Here is a 14066-nt window from a genome sequence, read left to right as displayed (position 1 = left end):
GATATTCTGCTGCTGTGGGACTCTTTACATTCACATGGCTTAAAGACAGAATTAATACTGAGAGCAGAAGGAAGACGTGTGTCTTAAGCCAAAGGAAGGCAATTACGCATGGGGCTCAGGAAAGCATTCTGTGTAATTTAGGCAAGTAGAGAGCTTTCCTGTTTGCCTCTTAAAAAGGACTTCCCTCGGAGAGCCCAAAGGGTCCCAGGAATTAGAACAATTTAGAGAGCCTGTGGTGCATTTTTTCCAAGTTGAAGAGTATGATAATGTATTTGTTTAACTCACAGCAGGTCATGGCCTGTGGCTGTCAGGGAGAACATTTTTGTGTGTTTTACTTTGAGACTCAAATGTTGAACAAAAATAGTAAAGTGATTCTTAAAAATCGTAATTCACACGGCCACTTGAGTATTGAGACCTGGCTGGTTTCCCTGCAAAAACAAGGATAAGGGGACTGGGAAATGAGTTAGAATCCCGTGGCCATTTTTTCCTTTGGTTTTTCGAGACAGGGTTTCTCTGTGTAGTTTTGGTGCCTGTCCTGGATCTCGCTCTGTAGACTAGGCTGCTGGACTCGAACTCACAGAGATCTGTCTGGCTCTGCCTCCTGAGTGCTGGGATTAAAGGCGTGCACTACCACCGCCGCCCAGCACAATTTTTTCTTTCTTCTTCTTCTTCTTTTTTTTTTTTTAGAGGTGATTTGTTACATACTTTATTAGTTACTTTTCTGGTGGCTACAGTGAGCTACTCTGACCATAGCAACTTGAGGAGAGGTTCACTTGGGATCATGGTCTGAGGGGACAAGACATCATGATGAGGGAGTCAAAGCTTAAAGCAGTAGGTCACCCTGTGTCCCAGGTCAGGAGGAAGTCAGGGTTGAATGCTTGTACATGGCTGTCCCCTTTGTGGGGAGTCCTGGGACCCCAGCCCACGGAGTGGTGACTTGTGCATTCAGGATGGATCTTTCTCCTTTGATTACCTTAATCTTGATAATATTTCATAGATATGCTCAAAGGAGAACTTAATCTAGGTAATCCCTCAGACGTGCTGAGGAGATAATGTGATCTATAGGCATTATAATGCATTATAGCCAACAGGCTTGCGTCCTAGGTGAGCCTAGGCCCTGTCAAGCAGACAATCAATGTGAACCACACATAGCAATAGAGAACTAGAAATTTACCACCTAATTCATCCTATTTTGTGAAAGTTAGTTTATTTTCAGGTTAATTCACTATTAATCATTCTATATTCAACATATTTGTACATAATCTGTACAGATATCTAATAATTTCTTCGGTATAAATTTCATTAGACAGAACTATGATAGTTACAGATCTCAACAAATATTTTAAGATTCTGAGTAAGTATTGCCAAATGTCATTCATAAAAGATTTTGACGAAGTACACTCCACTCATACAAGCGAAGTAAAGGGTATGTCTATAGTCACAACTCTCCATCATGGATAATTAGTATTTTAAAAATTAGTAAGCAAGATACTCCCAAAACATTACAAGCTATTGGTGTTGCCCTTGGTTGCCTTCAAGAGGTGAAACTATGGCCATTTTTTCATGTATATATCTGTGGTGTGTGTTTGTGTTATATGTTCAAATGTGTGTGGATGCATGGGTGTGTGCAGGCACATGGGTGTGGAGCTTAGAGGTTGATGTTAAGTGTCTTCCTTGATCACTCTCCACCTTATAAACTGAGGCATAGTCTCTCAAAATACCTAGAGTTTATCAATTGGGCTGGTCAAGCCAGCCAGCTTGCTCTGGTATTCCTGTTTCTGAGCACTGGGATTACAGTGGACTGTCATGGCCACACAGCATTTACTTGAGTGCTGGAGATCTGCGCCCCAATTATCACACATGTGACATGAACACAGTACTCTCTGAGTCATCTCCCTAGCCCTATTGTGGCTATCTTTGTGAGGTCATTTTGTTGAAATTTCATCAGAATTTTTGCACTGGTTAGTTGTTGTTTTTTTGTTTGTTTGTTTGTTTTTTTGTTTTTGTCAACTTGACATAAACTAGAGGCATCTGGGAAGAGGGAACCTCAATTGAGAAAATGTCTCCATCAGATTGGCCTTTCGGCGAGTCTGTGGGGTGTTTTCTTGATTGATGGGGGAGGGTACAGCACACTATGGGCAGTGCCAATCCTGGGCTGGTGGTCCTGGGTTGTATAAAAAAGCAGGCTGAGCAAGCCATGGACTGCAAGCCAGTCATCAGCACTCCTCCATCCTCTCTGGATCAGTTCCTGCCTCCAGGTTCCTGCCCTGACTTCCCTCAGTGATGGACTGTAAGCTGAAATAACCCCTCCTCCCAAGTTGCTTTTGGTCATGGTGTTTATCACAGCCAAGAGAGCAAACGAAGACAGTTTTCCTTCAGTGTATCTCGGAACACTTAACTACTCCAATTAGCTAGGTGTAGTGGTGCACAAGTGTGACCCCACCATTCAGAAGGCAGAGGCTACCTCATCTCCATGAATTGGAGGCCAGTCTGGTCTACACAGTGAGATTCTGTTTAAATAGATAAAAAAGTAAATACTTCAAGAACATGTGTGAAATGCTTGCATCACTTTATTAGAACCACATAATAGTTGAATTTTCAAATTCATTTGATAAGATATATTATAATAAATAGAACATAAATAAATATAAATAAGGTCATACTTTCATGAACATAAAATATAACAATAAATACTTTTAAATAAGTGGTGATGAGTGTTTTCAGAAACACTTTACAAAGAGAATAGCTTATCAGTTCTTGCTCTACTGCTGACACATTCAGGAAGGACATTTTCTCTCCTTAGGAGGATTTTCATGAAAACTTAATGTGCATAGTAAATACGAGAGACGTGACTGAGGGGACCGTGACTGAGGGGACCATGCTGAGGTAGCTGTGCCACCTTCAATAGGGCTGTGAGAATGTGCCAGGAGCTTCAGTTCAACCAGGCCAAGACTTTCTGGTTCTCAACCCACCTCTTACTAAAATTTCAGTGGTTCATACTTTTGTAGAAAGGGCGCTAAGGGGGAGGGACTTGAGCTTTTCAGGAGGCATTCAGATAGCTCATCACTCTGTTGATAGTTACAGCACGGATGCTGAAAGCATGAAGGAGGATGCAGAGCTTAATTTTCACTTTGTAAGGATCTGCTTCTTCCGGGGAAGGTGTCTGGGGCGGAATCTCACCATTGAGATTCAAAGCCTAGAAAGAAATGCCAAGCATAACATCTATACAGTTTCAAAATGAAAACATTTGTCTGCAAAAATGGGTGAAGTCAATTCACAGTCCAGCGCCTGCAACCTATTCCCTCATACACTCTTAGACCCATCCCACAGCTACCCCAGGAGCATTGTTCCTGCGGGAACAGAGGGGAGAAATGTTCTTTTGCAAGCACACCTATGCCTTTAATGAAAAGACCCCTAGATGGCTCAGAAAAGTCCTCATTAGGGCCTGTCTTACAGAAGGTAAGAGTCTCTGAGCTGGCATCTGCAGCTGTAGCTAATTAATTTGTATAGGTTATGTTAAGACGCCCAGTCCTTTGAGAAGAGGGAACTGAGGTGGTCTATTGACTAGAACTCTCTATCAGTAACAGACCTGTTTGTGATAGAGACGCTATTTGTGTCAGATAAACAAACCAGCAGCGTGTTTCCCATTCGTTCCTTTGGATTTGGTAGAACACTATGCCACTGAGCTACATTCCCAGCCCCCTTTTGATTTGGTGACATAGAATAAGAACTTAGGTTTATATGAAGCTTGATAGTCTTGCTTGCTCCTCACAAAATCCCAAGGGAGAGGTAGAGTGTGTAAAGTCACCCCATTTTCCAAACAGGCAAACAGGAATTAACTCAGTCAACACAGTTGTCTAGATCCTGGTAGACCTTTCTAGTTCCCAAACCATCTTACTTCTGGTCTCACATATGCAATATCAGTCACAGTTTTCTATATGGGAGATTGGTTGACACCTGTACAAATGTCGCTGTCTTTCAAACAAGTAATCTGGCAACGTATAATGTACTGGCTAGTTTATGTTAAATTGACACACGCTAAGGCCATTTTGGAAGAGGAGAACATCAATTGGGAAAAACACCTCCACCAGATTGGCCTGTGGGCAAACCTGTGGTTATTTTCTTGATTGATGATTGATGTGAGAGGGCCCAGCTCACCCCAGGCTGGTGGTCCTCAGTGCTATAAGAAGGCAAGCTGAGCAAGCTGGTACCCAGTGTTCCTTTACAACCCCAGCATTGGTTCCTGCCTTGATTTCCCTGGATGATAAACTCACTACAAGCTACAAGATGAAATAAATAAACCCTTTCCTCTCCAACTTGCTTTTGGTCATGATGTTTTATCAAAGAGTAGAAACCGTGACCAAGACAGTATATAAGAAACGAAAAAGAAATCAGTTGCTTTTCAGACAGTGACTTCTGAACATATCTTCATCCCGTGCCCTGGTTACCATGGCACTCGCCTCACTAATGTGCATATTTCTGTGTTTTGTGCTACCATCATACAGCAGGCTCCCACAAAGAAGTAACACTGTGGATTTCCCTAGATAATAGATGACTTTTCATTTTATTCACATTTTGGTTCAATATTATAACAGGCACCAGCCCCTCTTGTTTTCCCTAATAATATTTGGATATATGTGCAGCCCCTTGAATGTCCATTCTGCATTTTTAAAAAAAGAACATGTGTATGTTTGTGTGTTATATGCACACACATTCATGTGCACACATAACAGATATATGATCTGTGTCTACAACATACAGAAGCCAGAGAAGGGGGTCCTATGTTACTCTCCATCTTATTCCTTGGAGGCAGGGTCTCTCCCTGAACCTGGAGTTTTCATGGCTAGGCTTGCAGCAAGAACACCTCAGTGATCCTCCTGTGTCCACTCTTTGAGGTGATAGGCTGGTTCAAGACCACATTTGGTTTGTTGCCTATTTGCCCCTGGCCAAACTCAAGTCCTCATGGTTACGCATCTAGTGCTCTTAGTCACTAGACTGTCTCTGCATCCTAATCTTGGATCCTTAAGAGACAAAATTGTTTAAAGCCTCTTGCAGGCTGTATGATCTCAGACGAGCGTCACTGTCCTCCTTCGTACAGATCTTATTTGCTTGTCGTGGGGATGGTGTGAGAAAAACCATTTGCAAAGAGACCGGTGCATAGCACAAGGTCAACAGGTAGAAGGCTGCTCGCGTTTGCCCTGACTGTAGAGGGTCCCCTCAAGGCTGTCTTAGCAGAGGTAACCTTGCAAGGCTTTTCAACGGGGGTGGGGGGTCTCTTCAGATCATGCCTGCAAAGGCTGCTTTTATTGTATCTTGTCAAGGACCTGTCTTCACCATGAAAGAGAGCCAGCGCTGATAGGGGGATGCCTTACCTGCATCAGCTCATCAATGGCTGCCAGCATGTTCTCATCCAGAATGACCTGCTTCTGATTTTGATCCAAAAGCTCTGCATTGATGGCCTTGAACTCTGTCCCGTACATCTTCAAGTCCTCATAGATGCTGCTAAGGCACAGGGTCTAGGTGAAGGGACAAAATGGGAAAGAAACCATTGAAATGAGAAATGCATTTCCTCAAACGCATCCCGCTGCTGCATTTGAGGGAAGTGGTGTGTCTTACCATCATCAAAGAAGTCTTTTTGGGGGGCAGGCAGCTCCCTCTCTAGAGGAAAGAATAAGCCGGCATTAATATGATGAATCAGTCATGGGGAAGGAACCTTTGGTTTGCTTACTTACTGTTATGGAAGAAGTCTCTCCAGAAGCCAGACAACTCTCGTTCTAGAGGAAAAACATAAACCGAGGATATTAATTCTTAGTATAAATCTCTCTGATATTTTATGTTGCAGTAAGAAGCATCATGAAATTCACCATCATAACGACTTCTGTGCGCCTGTGTATAGGAATTCATGTATGCACGAGTGTGTGCAGGTGGAAGCCAGAGGACCACCTTTGGAATCTTTCTCAGTCACCTCTCCACCTTATTTTTTCTGATACAGGGTCTCTCACTGAACCGCAACTCACTGATTCAGCTAGACTAGCTGGCCCATGAGTCCCAGGCATCCTCCTGTCTCTGCCTACCCTGGCACTGAGGCTACATGTGGAGCCATCACACCCAGCTTTTCCGTGGTGCTGGGGATCTGAACTCAGATCCTCGTGCTTGTACAGTAAGCTCTTTACAGCAGCTTCACCAGCCCCCTCCCCCTTTTTTTTTCTTTTAAAGACAAGCTTTCACTATGTAGCCCTGGCTGGCCTGGAACTCACTATATAGACCAGGCTGGCCTCTAACTTAACAGAGATTAGCTGCTTCTACCCATCAAGTGCTGGAATTAAAGGTATATACCACCACACCCATCTCATAGTTACTGAGCATATCCTTCAGCTTGTTGAAGTATTCATATTGTTATGACTTTTTTTTTTTCCCAAAAAATCTTGATAGCTACGTGTAAGTGTTTGGAGACAGCTTAGGTTTGGTGCACAATTCTGATTTGTGTTGTTTGATTTCTAGGGGGAAGACCTCTGTACCTTGGCTAGTTCCAATGGTAAACAGGCCTTCAGTGTGCTGGTTTTCTCTCCGGTGATGTCTTCATAATCAACGTCTTCAGGAGTGCAGGGATAATGTCTCAAAGTTTGTCTGGCCTGTAAAAACCATAGAGAGAAGCTGAGGTGTTACTCTCTACAGGATAGCTGAGGTTGGCACCCCAGGATATGAGCAGGATCAGAGCTGGTCACCCTAAGCCTTCAATTCTTTGACCTGTAGGAAATTCAGACTCTTCATAAGATGAGAGGAAACAGGCCACCTACACTCTCCCTCCCCTCCCCTCCCCTCCCCTCCCCTCCCCTCCCCTCCCCTCCCCTCCCTCCCCCTCCCCTTCCCCCTTTGCCTAGGCTGTTTGCCAGCAGGATATTTTTAACACCAAGGGAACGCTGCAGCAGCCTGTGTTAACCAGCATCAGCACCACACTGTGATGCTTGCTTCAGGTGAGTCCTGTCGTTTTCCTTTTGCCAAGCAGCTGTGCTGCATGAATATCTTTTTCACGTATAACTTCTAAAGGGGACCTGTTAAAGTCCCAGCTTGATGGCTGTAACAAACTCTCAAGCCCTAAAGACGAGTTGAGCTTTAATTTACAGCGCACAGGGACTGTCTCATACCCCTGGTGTGCTGGAAAACATCGATGAACAGAATTACACAACGTATTAAGACGTCAACAGCTTTCTGACTGAAGGTTGAGATCATTTTTCCCCTCAACTATGGTACTAGGGATGTGACAAAGAAGGGCCGTGATGTGCTCTACTGGGTTCCAAATTCAACCAGGTAGCAATAGTAACCCAAACTAAGACAGGACTGAATTCTGCAATGTCTTGATCTGCAGCACAGTTGTTTGGGCATAGGAGAGTGGGTTTTTCCAAGGAGCATCTAGTTAACTTTGAACTCCTCCAATGCCTCCATCTCAAACCTCACCTTAGAAAAAAAGTCACTCATCTCTGCAGGCGTTCCTTCGGGAGCCATTTTTCCTTAAATTTCATGTGTACAAGTATTCTGCCTGCGTGTATATCTGTGTACCACCATGTGGCCACAGTGCTCATGGAGACCAGAAAAATGACACATTTCCTAGGCCTAGAGTTACAGATAGTTGTGAGCCACCATGGTATCGAACTCAAGTCCTCTGGAAGAGCAGCTGGCACTCTTAACCACTGAACCATCTCTTCTGCCTGGGAGCTCCCAGTTAATTAAGATTATTTGAATGTTGAGGAACAATTGGCAGCACATTATGAAAGATCTGAAGGAATTCTCCAAAAAGGTCTTGTAGAATGGAACATATCTTGGGATATTCATAAGGTAATAAGCTAGAAGGTCCTTAAGAAAGATTTAAAAACACAGCGGAAAGAAGGAAGGAGTCCCCCTCCCTCCCTCCCTCCCTCCCTCCCTTTGCCTCTCCTCCTCTGTTCCTATGTGCTGTAAGTGAATGCCCTGTCGGGGTTGGAACACGGATCCTCATTCATAATTAAGTAAGAACTCTACCACGGAGTCACAGCCCTAGCAGTCCAGGACATCTGGAACACATTATCGCCTGCTGTAGCTTTGTAGGAAAAGTAAGAGAAAACTGTGGCAATGTTACAGCAGAAAAGAATATTTTTGCATTCAAATATGAAACCTGAGAAAAACAAATGGAGCTAGAAATCAAACTGGATCACACTTGCCCCAGAAAAATGAAGGCTGGACACGACCCCTTCCTGAGACGTGTCCATCCAACAAAGAACTGCATCCCTGTGTTGGACACTGGCGAGCAGAGGGAGAGATGATCTAATTCATCTTTACAGCTTGTGAAGCACAGAGATCGCACCTAGTGACTGTCTCCCTGTTCAACCTCCAGTGAAGCAAAAGCTGGGAGCTCCTGACACAGTGCCATACCCGCAGGCAGGCTGGGAGGGGAACAGTGAGTAACCACTCTCCTCTGTGTAGACACAGCCCGAACTGATGCCGTTATAATTTATTACCATCCTTTCTTCCTCTGGAGACACAGTTCCCTCTAGATAACATCTGCGAGGTTGGTAACGGTTCCTCAACGGTTCCTACCGGCTGCCCATGATCTGCGGGTTCCCAGCAGACACCAGATGGCTTAGAAGTCCTTTCAACAGAGGAGCTTTGAAGCCAGAAGGACACAAGAAACTCACCTTCTCCAGCATGTGCTTGGTGGTCCTCAGCAGGTTTCTGGAGTGGTCAAGACACTGGGCAGGTCTGGAGACTGGTGTGGCCCTGGCCAAGCTGAGGTGGATTAGGAGGACAAGGATGGCCCAAAAGAGGAGGCCTGGAAGGGAAATGGGGGAGGGGGGCGTAAGTCGAGCTTGTCAGCCTGGTTTGGCCTGCCTCTGTCTTCAGCCACTCTGGCTATCTCAGCCATTCATTTTCTCTGGGTATTGACCTCCCTCCATCCATGTTTCAGCCCTTTCCTCGGGGCTGACAGATGGAGCAAGTCTCCTCAAATCTTGTTAGAGATCTGTGTTCTCCACTCTAGCTCCAAGGCTGTGCCTTAGTTTTCTTCCGTGAGGTGGGCATAATGGGCCCAGGCTGTTCTGTACTGAAGAGACCTTGCAGGTGCAGCGGAGATCTAGCAAACCCTCCTTCAGGTCTTCTTCCTTTAGCCTGCAATTGCCAACTGCCCTTTAGTCTCCCTTAGCGGGTCCAGGGCCTCTGTCTGCTCTTTCCCAGGCTGCCTTCCCTGATCCTGTCACCCTGGTCCCCAGCCCTGGGCTACTTACAGCGTGATGGACACATGTTGGGCCGGCACTGAGCAGGGACAGCTGGACGCTGGAGGTGAGGTGGTTGGAAAACTGACTCTGGGGGACACATTTTTATAATTGTCTAGAGACCCAGCAGGACTTTCCCAGGACAGTGTCTCTTGCTTTCTCTCTCTGTCTCTACAAGAGCTTCTCAAGGACACGTGCGTCGATCCTCCCGAGGGGGAGGGGGGTCGGGGGGGGGGGCGGATGGCGCTTTCGAATTAACTCTCGGAGTGCCCGTCTGCGAGGTTCCGGGACCGGCCCGCCGTCACCACACTCAGAGCGAAAGCAAAATCAGCCCTCGAGTCGCAGCTTTTGTTCTGGGACAGGTCTGTCCCTCCCCACTACCCCCCACTGGCCTAGATGCCCTGCCACAGCACGCTGCCCAGCGCCCTTCCGAAGAAGCAAGTGCCACCCACTTGTCGTCTCCGCTGTGGACACTGAGTCTGACTCAATTTGCTTTGCGAATGTGTCCTGCCTTAAACAATAAAAGGGACAAAACCGGTGTGACTCAGTTCTGGCAGTTCTGGTTTAGTGCAATGGCTGGAAGAAAAAGCGGAAAGAGAGCAAGCCCATGGCTTCTGCAGGCGCCCAGGAGGCAGCAAACGCTTCTGCAGCCTCTCCGGCTCTGCAAGGAGGCATTTCATGGTTGCCTGTGGGATGGATTCTGAGCTAGTTCCGGAGAGTTAACACAGTAGGGAGGTAGAGGGGGGAGATGGGGACAGTGAGTGCTCCAAGTTGTGATCCGGTGGCGATATAGCAAAGCCACTGCCGAGGCTGGGAATGACATCCTTAACCTTTCTGGAAGATCCCTTCAGCAGCAATGTAGGGCCTGGATGCCAAGGGTCCAACTCAGATCCAAGGGAGTAGATGGTAGGATAGGACCACACCATGGCCCCATTCAAGATGGAGAACAAAGATGAGCAGAAGAGGTTCCCTGAGGGGCACGCGGCTAAAGCTTGTTAACAACCGAGGCTGAGTGGGAGCTGTCCCAGTTCCTACAGCAGGGGTGTGAGAGTTTGGAGCTGGCAATGACAAGTTAGTTGTGTTTTGGAGGTTTGGGGTAGGAGGTTCCCTTGGGACTTCACTCATTTCTACCCCAAGTCGTTCTCACTGGGTGTGCAGAGAGGAAGGCCCTCTTAGTCACCGACTTGGAGACAGCCATGTGTCTGGCTGCTCCCAGACCCCTACAGCGGGATCTGTGAGAGTCCACCTCCTGTAGAGGCAACCGTCTCAGTAAGCAGCCATTGGGAGCGCAGCAGGGAAGGATGGGTGCTTCTTCTCTCGGGTCCACTGGAACCAGAGGAGGTCAACAGGAGCTGTCATGCCGTGAGTGCTCAGCAGCCTGGGCCTGCTGCAAAGGGGTAACAAGGCCAGTAAGAAGAAAGCTCTAGCAGCTCTGATCTGTAAGGTCCCTGCGGCTGTGAACTGGGGACAAGGGACAATCAATGGTCAGAAAAAAAATGGTGTCGTAACAGTTTACGTGAAGCTGTGCTTGTGTCTAGAAGGTTCAGATTAAGTAAATGACACTTAACATTGGAATGAGTCAAGTTCATCACGACAGAGCTGTTCCTTTCCTAGAAGGCACACTTCTTATGATAGAGTAATTCCTGCTACTCAGACGAGCCCAGAGCCTCTGTCCAGTGTGGTGGGTTCTTGGCCACCAGAAAGAGTTCCTGACCCGTGCTTTTTAAGTACAACTTTCAAAAAACTCTTGTAGAATTCATACATGCCTACAATGTATTTTGATCATATTCATCCCCCACACCTTCCCTTATCTCCCTGATCCACCCTCTACCTTCCACTCCCTTCTAGTTATCATGTCCTAACTTATTTTTAAAAAATAACTCACTGCATTCAATGTTTGAAAACACTTATAAGTGTGTGGCCATTCATGGACACATTGTCAACTAAGCAGAGGCCACGTCCTTTAAAAACAAAAACAAAACAAAACAAAACACCTGACTCTCCCTCTTGAAGAAGTCATCAACTCAGCTAGGGGTTGGGAATTCTGAGTCCCTGCCTGCTCTTTGTTGGAATGTTGACCAGGGTGACCCTGTAAAGGCCTTGTGCAGGCAACCACAGCTTCCATGAGTTCCTACGCGCAGGAGTCCTATGGTGTCCAGAAGACACTGTTCATCTAAAGTCTTCCCTAACATTTGCCCTTCACAATTTTCTACTCTCTCTTCCTCAATGATCCCTAAGGTTTGTGGTGAAGGCTGTGATATAATATCCCATTCGTGGATGAGCACTCCACGGGTGCTTATTATCTGCATACTTTTGTCAAACTTTTTCTGGTGTTTTTATTTTCTTCTGTAATATTACTTTTCATATATATGTGTATGTATGTATATGTATACATATTGCCCATTAGTGATAATACATAGTATTTAGCACTGTATAGGAGATGTAGGCCAATGCTGTAAAGGAAGAAAAACAAATGAAAGATTTTAATGCTGGAAATGAGAAGACAAGACTATCATTTTACCATAATTTGGTATAAGCTGAGCTGGCGGTGCAGGCCTGTAATTCCAGGTACTTGTGAGGCTGAGACACAAAGTTCGAGACCTGCCTGGCTACAGAGTGGCAGGCCACCCTGAATAATTAAATGAGAGCCTGTCTCAAAACTAGAAACTTTTTTTTTAAAAGAGGACTGGCACTGTATCTCAGTGGAAGAGTGTTTGCTTAGTACAGGCGATTCTGTGTGAGGTGCTGAGGACTGCCGTCCATTCTTGAGTAAGTCACCATTCTCAACTGTTCAGAGGATTATTTATGATAGCTGTAGTTTCTGTTTTGAGTGAGTTTATTAAGTTTATAGCAAGCAAGAATAAAAGAATAAATAGTAAGTGGCAGGAGAGACAGGAAGGAGATAGGAATACAATGTCAACTCAGGAATTTATAACATCCGGCAGAGATGGCTGGAGTTGCCTGATTGAGAGAGGGGCTGAAATCAAGGCCTTATAAACAGGCAGTAGAAATTGATCGGGGAAGTTGAGGCACTCAGCCGGAGTTCCAGGTTTCACTTTTTCTGTGAATATATAGCTTGATTAAATCAGCCTTGGAAAGTTCTTAGCTATTAATTAACTCTTCAAATAACACCTGTTGTTTTCAACTTGCTCTCATTTTAGGTTTCGATCTAGAACATCCTAGGATTCCAATCAGGCATATAGCTAACCAACCTTTTGAAATGTTCTGCATGTTTTATGATGAGTTTGGAATTCCCTCCTCCTTTCCAGGAACTGGGGTCTGGGTGTTTCTGTCCTCATATTTCCTCCCAGTTCAGTCTTCTAAGTCACAAATACTCTCTTCACTTATGTTTCAACAATTGTCAAATTCATTTATTGAAGGGTAATTTCAGCTACTGTCTTTTTTTTTTTTTTTGGTATTAGAGTTTCTACTTGGTTTTGAAAATTACATAGATTTCAGTTCTTTGTCATCCATTTTTCTTTAGAAAATGTAGACAGTTATTATATTCTGAATCTGACCATTCCAATGTCTGGATTACTTGTGTATGACCCTGATATACATTTCTTCTCTTGACTCTGTCTCTCCCTGGCTGGTAATGTTTTTTGGATGGTGATGGTAGACATGAAAAACTGTTGGTGGTTGGTGGTGTTAGCAGTCACACTAAGAACAGAAGCCCTTGAATCCATCAGGGATCAACCTGCCTGGAGTCTTCCTCTCTAAAAGCTACTCTTTGTGTCTAGAGTGCTCCATGAGTTCCTACTGAAAGCAAGTGGTGCTGCCCAAGGCAGCTCAGGGGGGCTCTGAACTCAGTGCCTGTCAGCTTGTCTCCACAGGGCCGTGGTTACCTTTGCACAGGTTCTTAGCCACCCTCTTCTGTCTGTCTAATGCTTGCCCTGCTCTGTTACCATTGGGAAAACACAGGACCAAAGAGCAGCTCTTTCTATAGCTGAATCTCCTCTTTACACTCTTCCTTCACGATCCTGCTGTCTCACAACCTGGTTAACTTGGTGACTTGAATTTCAACTTTTTTTTCTTTACTGAGCACCCCCAAGCCTGACTGACTCTCTTTCCTGCTAACAGCCATTTTCTGCTCAGCTTCTCAGTTTTCCACTCACACCCACTGTGCCTATGAATTGGCAAATGCCTCCGGAGAGTGCCAACGCACTGAGCTTTTCCAGTGAGTTTTCCATTTCTCAAGGATCTTGGCTTTTCAAGGCCCTGGCTGCATAGACAGCTCATCAGTGCATTTGGAATAGAAGAAAAAAAGAAAAAGAAATTGATTCTTCTAGTTGTTCTTGTGGAAGAATAGTTCCCCTACAAGCTGACTGGGGAAGATGGGTAGGGATAGACCCCAGGGCTTTGTAAGCCCTCTACCACTGAAACACTCTCCCCAACCCATGCAAATAGAAGTAACTTGGAACGTGGAGTGTGCTCAAAGTTCCAAAGTTGAAGCTTCAAATGCCTACATTCTTTAAAAAAAAATTATTATTCCTAATATTCTCAGTACTAGACAGGCTCTGATAGATTGAGATAATAATAACATAAGCCAATATTGTTGTTATTAACCCTGAGATTATTAATTTTGATAGTCTTGCCTGATTGGATTAAGAAAGGCTAGTCCACCTCTGAGTATGTATGTAGTGATACTTCAGAGACAATTAGGTTATGGGAGTTCTGGCTTAATCAATGGCTTAATCCCTTGCTGCATGAATACTATGAGGGCGTTATTGGGAGGTGGTAAATGCAGAAATCTGACCCAGCCAGAGGAAGTAGAGCATTGTCGGTGGGGGTTGGGAGGGGGTGGAATATTCTTGGGGTTAGGTC

The 14066-nt window shown here is 45.2% G+C and overlaps 1 protein-coding gene across 2 annotated transcripts; it reads right to left on the bottom strand.

Annotated features, from left to right (window-relative positions):
- Window positions 1–2710: 2710 nt before the first annotated feature.
- Window positions 2711–9279, bottom strand: Il12a (interleukin 12A). 2 transcript variants are annotated; one of them, XM_059264722.1, is made up of 7 exons: window positions 9255–9270; window positions 8670–8803; window positions 6519–6632; window positions 5733–5774; window positions 5617–5658; window positions 5373–5516; window positions 2711–3196 (listed from the first exon to the last, which is right to left on the bottom strand). In XM_059264722.1, exons 1-7 carry the CDS (start codon window positions 9268–9270, stop codon window positions 3041–3043), a joined length of 648 nt encoding a protein of 215 aa, XP_059120705.1. In that variant the 3' UTR covers window positions 2711–3040. The 2 variants fall into 2 exon arrangements, with proteins under 2 accessions (XP_059120705.1, XP_059120706.1); XM_059264723.1 differs by lacking the exon at window positions 5733–5774 and having other exon boundaries at window positions 9255–9279.
- Between the last annotated feature and the right edge of the window lie 4787 nt (window positions 9280–14066).

Source organism: Peromyscus eremicus, chromosome 6 (genome assembly GCF_949786415.1).
Source record: "Peromyscus eremicus chromosome 6, PerEre_H2_v1, whole genome shotgun sequence".
In the NCBI taxonomy this organism is placed as follows: domain Eukaryota; kingdom Metazoa; phylum Chordata; class Mammalia; order Rodentia; family Cricetidae; genus Peromyscus; species Peromyscus eremicus.
Note: the sequence above shows the minus strand (reverse complement) of the source record. Positions and strands in the feature narration are given on the sequence as shown.

Excerpts from the sequence above, each read along its gene's own strand:
- Il12a (XM_059264722.1), bottom strand. Across the intron at positions 5,775-6,518 it reads TACCATTGGAACTAGCCAAG|AACGAGAGTTGTCTGGCTTC; the intron begins GTACAGAGGTCT and ends TTTTTCCTCTAG. Across the intron at positions 5,517-5,616 it reads AAAAGACTTCTTTGATGATG|ACCCTGTGCCTTAGCAGCAT; the intron begins GTAAGACACACC and ends CCCTTCACCTAG.